Source organism: Amphimedon queenslandica, unplaced genomic scaffold (genome assembly GCF_000090795.2).
Source record: "Amphimedon queenslandica unplaced genomic scaffold, v1.1 AMPQUscaffold_13490, whole genome shotgun sequence".
NCBI classification, from domain to species: domain Eukaryota; kingdom Metazoa; phylum Porifera; class Demospongiae; order Haplosclerida; family Niphatidae; genus Amphimedon; species Amphimedon queenslandica.
Window position 1 is genome coordinate 460697 of NW_003546274.1, and position 7979 is coordinate 468675.

The 7979-nt window shown below is 33.6% G+C and overlaps 2 protein-coding genes across 4 annotated transcripts in view; both read right to left on the reverse strand.

Moving 5' to 3' along the window:
- Positions 1 to 2923, reverse strand: part of LOC100642048 (uncharacterized) — a 24153-nt gene extending 21230 nt beyond the window's left edge. The window contains exons 1-11 of the mRNA XM_019993727.1: positions 2858 to 2923; positions 2250 to 2807; positions 1405 to 2202; positions 1173 to 1276; positions 1081 to 1119; positions 982 to 1032; positions 880 to 936; positions 760 to 831; positions 675 to 707; positions 499 to 626; positions 365 to 445 (exon numbers count right to left, since the gene is read on the reverse strand). Coding sequence (XP_019849286.1) covers positions 365 to 445; positions 499 to 626; positions 675 to 707; positions 760 to 831; positions 880 to 936; positions 982 to 1032; positions 1081 to 1119; positions 1173 to 1276; positions 1405 to 2202; positions 2250 to 2807; positions 2858 to 2903 — 1967 coding nt within the window. The 5' untranslated portion in view covers positions 2904 to 2923. The remainder of the gene's footprint in view (positions 1 to 364; positions 446 to 498; positions 627 to 674; positions 708 to 759; positions 832 to 879; positions 937 to 981; positions 1033 to 1080; positions 1120 to 1172; positions 1277 to 1404; positions 2203 to 2249; positions 2808 to 2857) is intronic.
- The window catches only part of LOC100631648 (probable serine/threonine-protein kinase mkcC), a 26010-nt gene that overhangs the window by 13416 nt on the left and 4615 nt on the right, over positions 1 to 7979 (reverse strand). For 2 of the 3 annotated variants that reach the window (XM_019993723.1, XM_019993722.1), the window contains exons 3-11: positions 7374 to 7889; positions 6577 to 7326; positions 6373 to 6500; positions 6283 to 6330; positions 6160 to 6225; positions 5770 to 5900; positions 5520 to 5721; positions 5404 to 5471; positions 5205 to 5358 (exon numbers count right to left, since the gene is read on the reverse strand). In XM_019993723.1, coding sequence (XP_019849282.1) covers positions 5205 to 5358; positions 5404 to 5471; positions 5520 to 5721; positions 5770 to 5900; positions 6160 to 6225; positions 6283 to 6330; positions 6373 to 6500; positions 6577 to 7326; positions 7374 to 7889 — 2063 coding nt within the window. Of the gene's footprint in view, positions 1 to 3138; positions 3260 to 3305; positions 3392 to 4895; positions 5010 to 5064; positions 5161 to 5204; positions 5359 to 5403; positions 5472 to 5519; positions 5722 to 5769; positions 5901 to 6159; positions 6226 to 6282; positions 6331 to 6372; positions 6501 to 6576; positions 7327 to 7373; positions 7890 to 7979 lie in introns of all 3 variants that reach the window. The other variant, XM_019993724.1, reaches the window with a different exon arrangement.

The window sequence follows — 7979 nt, forward strand, 5'->3', positions numbered from 1 at the left end:
ACAGTACTCCATTCCTGAAGCAATCTGACGACAGAAACTGACCAGTAGACCTGGTACTGTTGATGCTACCAGTTCTCCTGGTCTATAATACACAATATTAATAACATAATCTACTGATAGTACATACTGTGGTTGGAGAGTGTGAAGGTATTGTCTCATGTCTCCATGAGGTATTAACTCCAGTACTATCATCATCTGTTCTCAATATAATAAAATAATTATTAATTATATTAATTAACTCACTGGCTCTCCAACAGTGACCATTCCATGTAACTTGACAATGTTAGGATGATGAAACTGACCCATAATGGCTGCCTCTTGAAGAAACTTGACCTTATCTTGCTCCACTGAACTATTCTTTAATGTTTTAATGGCAACTGGCTTTGACAACCACATTCCTTCATAGACAGTACCAAATTGGCCTGATCCTAACTCTTTAATTATTCTATGATAATAGAGTTAAAGCTAATCAAAGTGATTTTTTTTTGTTTCATTTACTGAATGTCTTTTTTTGCAATTTCTCTGAATCCTTTTGATGATAACTGATGATACAGACAATCTGTGTCATCACCAGGTTTCCAGTAAAGTGGTTCCTCTTGAACAGTTTGTGGCGGTGAGGTTGATAGCTGCAAAAAATGGCATCATCACAATGCTCATTCTAAAAATCATCTAACCTGTGCATGTGAGTGATCTGCTCTTGCTTGGCTCTGAAATTTAAAAGAAAACAAAAATCATTGTTATAGTTTTTGTATGACTTACACTTGATATGGGAACTGCATACATTTGTGGTATCATTATGCCGCTATTTTTTTCGTTATTGCTACAGATAATCTACATTATGCATCACATAAAATGTTATTTGACTAATAATGACTTTACTTCATCAGTATACATTGGGTTTTCTAATGTATTTGGACTTGGAATAACAACAGGAGTCTATAAACAAAAATAATTATATATACAAATGATGCTAATAATTACTGTAGGACTTGTTATTTTATGATCAGGAACTGCTTCATATTTTGGTGCTTCCTATAATTATTTCTAAAAATATTATTTCAGCTGTATTTTTATACAAACCTGCTCAGAATAAGTTGGATTACAAAGCCCTTGCTTAATCTGCATCAATAATAATCAAGGTGTTTAGTTCCAAATTTTTTTCTCATACTTACTGTATTATCAACAGGTTGGCTGTAGTCTAGATCATGAATTTTACGATACATATTGGAGCCTTCAGTGCTAAAGCTGCCACTTGCCACAATGGTATAATCATGATCTAAAAAGGAGTATCGGTTTATACATCTGAGAAGGGAGGGTAAGGTTGTCACAGCCACACATTAATAAAAGGAGTAACAGTTTACATGCATTGAAATTGTCAAGTCATGCATTGTGATGATGACTTACCATTCTGTGATGAGGCAGATCTTGTGATTGCCATACTGCTTAGGTGTATTGTTTTTCTTTTGTTCCTAGTTCTAGCAATAACAACAATAACAATGACCGAAATTGTCATTCCTGTAATCAATATTATAACACTAATTATAGTTCCAGCAATCACACCAATGTTACTATTACTAGCAAGAGATTCAGGACCAGTTGAAGGTGAGGTAGTAGCACCAACATTGAGACTAACATAGTTACTATCTGATACAAATTCACTTGTGCTGCTATCTTGAGATACACTTGTACTTCTGTCTTGAGGTACACTTGTGCTCTTGTCTTGAGATAAGGTAGTAGCACTAGCTACAATAGATATCAGTGGGTAATTATTAGTATTGTCTAGTAGTTCCAGTTCTAACTCGTCATCGTCATCAAATTCATAATTGGGTGGTCCGTTGTATTGCTGGTAGTACATTTGTGCATCATTTGAACTATCTATCACTAGTATATCATTGGGCCTAACTTCAACTGGATTGATTAGACTCACGCTATACAAATTAGTGCTAATATTAGTAGCACTAATAATGTTCAGACGTAACACATCAATCAGTTGAGATGATCTCTTAAGCTGAATTAATGGATGATGACTTTCAGCTTTTAAAGTTCCCAGTATTATGTTTTTGATTGTTCCATTACATGTGAACCGAATATCAGGGAATGCTCTCACTTTGTTTGTAACCCTTGTAATGCTAGTGACACGAGAGCTATTTGTAATCACATCATTTTGACTTAAGAAACCTCGAAAGCAGTCATCATTTGGTTCTATAAAATAAAAAATATTTGCTTTATATTATTACATGATTACTGACCTGATATTGGGTGTACGAGAACATCAAAAGAATGAGATATAAAATTAGAAATTGATAATGAATCATTGTTGATATCAGCATCTTTTATTCTTAGTACATTGTTGTTACTTGGTACTTTATAAAACCTAACAACACTACTATCATTGGCTGGTTGGTATATTCCTAAGCGAGTGCTTGAATTAAAACTGATTGGTGTAAGAAACATGAATTTGTAGGTTCCATTTGTGCTAAAATTAGCTGGGGTTAGTGCAATAGAAATATTCTGTTCCTTGAAATATGCGGAATTGCCATTACTTATCCTCCATATTTCAAAAAGAGGATATTCATTACGACTCTCAGTTACTGTTCTTATGTCCACTCCTAGTGTGAGTCCAGTTATCACATGTGAGCTGCTACAGGATGACTTTGGTCTAAAATGATGCCCAAATATCCATCTTGTAGGTTGTGATTCAGCTAATGTAGTGATCGATGATCCCAAACTGGGAGTGATCTGCTCAGCTTTAGCAGTGAGAAGATCATGACTCATGAATCCTTCAGTACAAGACTCAACTGCATCAGCTACAAAGACAATGGCTAATACATTTGCATAGAATATACATGTGCAGCACCTTGTAACAGAAAAATAGATAAGAGAACAAGTAGATCTAACTTCATCTTGCAAGTTGTATGCACACCTGCACTCAGCACTTAAGTACAATTCCTTATTAGGTAAGAGCAATAAAGCAAAGTATATTAAATTTAGCAGTACAATCAAATGATAATTATAAAAGACATAAAAACTTAAACAACATATAAGTACATAAAAATAAAAATAATAATCAAGCAAATATAAAACACGATTAAGTTACTGATACATATTTTGTAGTTCAGTATATAGTTGGTGTCCAGTCTCCAGTGGTCCTCCTATTACTGTAGTATCACTTGATACTGTACTCAACAGTTTAGCATCAGATAATGAGAGTCTTGATACTAACTGTACAAATGTAGGACGACTACCAGTATCTGGATGCCTATAAACAAACAAATATTAATAATACAGTAATTAATGATACATACCAGCATTGTATCATCATCTCATATATAGACCTGGGACAACCAGGAGGAGGAGGAAGACGAAATCCTGAATCAACTCTTCTTAAACACTAGGAAATAAGTCAAATAAAAAATAACCATGGGCTTGAAAAAACCTTCGTTTTTTTGTCCAAAAATTGGGTCATTTTTAAAATGCTAAAAATTCTGTCAACAACAACTTAAACTTTCTACATAGTATAAGGACATCAATAAGTATCAAAAGATGTAATAAATTTTGGAGTGATTTTGGAGCCATTTCTTGAAAAAACCATGGGCTATAGCCTTGGGTATTTTTCAAAATTGGCTCATTTTTTAAAATGCTCATAACTCAAGAATATTTGTCAGAAACAGCTCAAACTTTCTACATAACACAAAGGCATCAATATGTATCAAAAAATGTAGTAAAAAATTTGAGGTGATTTTGGAGCCATTTTTTGAAAAAAACCATGGGCTATAGCCTTGGGTATTTTTCAAAAATTGGCTCGTTTTAAAAAATGCTCATAACTCAAAAATTATTTGTCAAAAACAGCTCAAACTTTCTACATAGCACAAGGACATCAATATGTATCAGAAAATGTAATAAAAATTTGGGGTGATTTTGGAGCCATTTTTTTGAAAAAACCATGGGCTATATATAGCCTTGGGTATTTTTCAAAAATTGGCTCGTTTTTAAAAATGATCATAACTCGAAAAATATTTGTCGGAAACAGCTCAAACTTTCTACATAGCACAAGGGCATCAATATGTATCAGAAAATGTAATAAAAATTTGAGGTGATTTTTGAGCCATTTTTTGAAAAAAACCATGGGCTATAGCCTTGGGTATTTTTCAAAAATTGGCTCGTTTTTAAAAATGCTCATAACTCGAAAATTATTTGTCAAAAACAACTCAAACTTTCTACATAGCACAAGGATATCAATATGTATCAGAAAATGTAATAAAAATTTGGGATGATTTTGGAGCCATTTTTTTGAAAAAACCATTGGCTATAGCCTTGGGTATTTTTCAAAAATTGGCTTGTTTTTAAAAATACTCATAACTCGAAAATTATTTGTCAAAAACAACTCAAACTTTCTACATAGCACAAGGACATCAATATGTATCAGAAAATGTAATAAAAATTTGGGGTGATTTTGGAGCCATTTTTTTAACCATGGGCTATTATAAAAAATTGGCTTATTTTTTTAAATGCTCAAAACTCAAAAAATATTTTTCAGAAGCAGCTCAAACTTTCTACATGGCATAAAGATGTATCAGAAAGTGTAATAAAAATTTTTGGTGATTTCGGACCCATTTTTGAAATATCAACATGGGATACAGCCTTGGGTACTTTTTCAAAAAAATTGGCTTGTTTTTAAAAATGCTCATAACTCAAAAAAATTTGTCGGAAACAGCTCAAACATTCTACATGGCTTAAGGTATACGTCAGAAAGTCCAATAAAATTTTGGGGGTGATCAAATGAAATATTCAAACTTGATTGGAAATAGTACAACTTTTTACTCAATATATAAACATGTATGTGTTAAAAAAATTATAAGAATGAATCATCTTTCAACAACTTTTTGATTACATACCTCTTGATTGGTGCAGTTTTCAAATGGTTTATGTCCCAGACTCCATATCTCATACATTACTGCACCAAAACTCCATACATCACTAGCACTGGAATAATGCTTGAAATGCAAAGCCTAGTGATAATAATGCACAATACAATTGAGTTGGTTTTTAGTGATTGATTGTTACTTCAGGAGCTGTCCATTTGATAGGAATCCTCTTTGCAGTAGTAGATACATAGTAATTTTCATCATGTAGATCTCTTGACATTCCAAAGTCAGCAATCTTTTCAATAATGTTTATAAATATTAATATACTAAACACTTTACTTTACACATTCCATGATCAGTCATCAGTATATTCCTAGCAGCCAGGTCTCTGTGTACAAACCCTTTCTTAGACAAGTACTCCATACCTGAAGCAATCTGACGACAGAAACTGAGCAGTAGACCTGGTACTGTTGATGCTACCAGTTCTCCTGGTCTATTATACACAATATTAATAACATAATCTGCTGATAGTACATACTGTGGTTGCAGAGTGTGAAGGTAATGTCTCATGTCTCCATGAGGTATTAACTCCAGTACTATCATCAACTGTTCTCAATATAATAAAATAATTATTAATTATATTAATTAACTCACTGGCTCTCCAACAGTGACCATTCCATGTAACTTGACAATGTTAGGATGATGAAACTGACCCATAATGGCTGCCTCTTGAAGAAACTTGACCTTATCTTGTTCCACTGAACTATTCTTTAATGTTTTAATGGCAACTGGTTTTGAAAACCAAGTTCCTTTATAGACAGTACCAAATTCTCCTGATCCTAACTCATTGATTACTCTATAGTTCAATGACAATACTTTTAATTATTCTAAATGATTTCTGTACTTTATATCATTTCTCTTTAGTTGTTTGTAACCCTTTGACTCCATTTGCTGATATATACTGCTAGTGTCATCACCAGGTGCCCAGTAATCAGGTTCCTTATTACCTTTGCTTAATGGTGTAGCTGATTGATCCTGTCATTAAATACAAAAGCTTTGAAATTTGGAGTTAAAATGCTAATTTAATTCATCATAAATAGCAATTTGATTGTCTGGTAAATGTCATTCAACCTTTGCATCCTGCATGAAATATTATGATGAATTTGTGCTTGTTTAGTCCAGAATTTGTAAAATGTATTTAAAGTTTCTAGCAATATTATTTTATTTTTTACAGTAAAACTAGCCGTATTATTGAAGCTAAAAGTGTCAATTAATTTAAAACAAGATTATTTACATTGATTGGTGGGGCCTCCAGTGTTTCATAAGCAGGGGTTGCTACTGTTGGTACTTTTTCAAATGACTAGAGGTAGATATTAGTATATTTATCACATCACAAATATAATTATTATTGTCTCACCTTATCATCGTAAAGTGGATTAGAAACACTAGATCTAGATGCTTTTTGCTATAAAATATGTATGCAATGAACAGAAACCATAAAGCTTACTGGGATTTCAGGAGCTGTTTCATGAGTTTCATGAAAGCGATCATTAGTCACAAGCCCTGGTAACTGGTCTACATCTTCATATACTGAATAATTAACAGAAAGATCACGAATACTGGTATGTAGTGCACCTAATAAAGAAAGAACATTTATACACATGAACATACCAGCACCAAAAATTGAGTGTAAGGAAGTGACTGTTTTTACTTGTAGAGTCATCAGATGCTGGAAGTAATGGGACACGACCCAAGTAGCGTTTCTTCCTCTTTTTTATAGCAAACATTGAGACAATAATAAAGGCCACACTAATAGCTATAAATAACACTAACATACTAATGACAATAGCAATCACTGTAGAAGCACTACTGCCAGTTGAAGGGTTTGAGAAGACTGAAGAGCTCATGGTAAGAGAAGGTGTCACAATGGGAGAAGAGCTTGATATGCTATCAATTGAACTACTAGAAGGAGTAGAAGTTCCTACAGTATTAGGAGGAATAGTAGACGATGAACTGTTAGAAGGAACATTAGTCATCATAGAGGTACTGCTAAAGATAGAAGTAGCACTTGATGTTGAAGTGGTGTTGGTCATAGATGAACTGCTAGAAGTAGTGGTCATCACAGACGTACTGCTAGGGGCAGCACTAGTTACAGTAGTAGAACTAACTGAGGAGTCACTGGGAGCAGTAGTAATGATCACTGTTGAACTAACTGGAGTGGTATCAGTTGCAACTGAACTGCTCAAAGTAACAGTGGTCACAGATGAATTAGGAGTTATAGTTACCAGTACAGATGAATCACTACTGAGAGTGATGGACACCATTGTAGATGATATGATGGTATTATTAGTAGTGCTAATAATAGCCGTGGTAAGCACTGTAGAGGTTGTTCTTATAGAAGTTGTACTAATGACTGGACTTGTACTTGTTGATGTAGCCACACTAGTAGACGTCACTGAGTCTAAAGGCAAATCATAGTAATAAAAATATATATTATCAATAACTTACTTGATACTTCTACAGTGACTAATGGGAAATTATTATTTGAGTCTGTTACAAGTGCTTGAGTTATTGTTGAAAGAGGACTATCAGCAAAATCGTTGATTTGTTCATTAAGTGGCCCATTCCCTACCTGCTCATATAAAGACAGTACACCTTGAATTAAGTGAAAAATATGAACACCAAATATGTCTCCTTCCTGGAACTGCAGTAGAGTCTGAGGAATAAACTCATAGAGATTAGTACCAATCATTGTACTAGCATTAACTAAACTAGATCCTATTTTATTGTAATTATTGGGACCCAGTTGACGCCATATTTGAAGTTCATGTTGTCCACTTTCCATTGTAAAAATGCCTTCTCCTCCATATATCCATTTAGTGAGGGATCCATTACATGAAAACACAATTTCAGGATATAAATACAGCCTTCTACCATCAATAGCTGCACTACTTTGGATTGTTAGAAAATTATTTCTAATAACTGATGGAGTGATTGAATTGGTACTATTAACACAGTATCCATCTAATGATAGTAAAATAATTCAATGATACAGTGAGTGTGTGTCTTACCTGTTACTGGATATACTAATATCAACTGATTTGTGATTGGAGA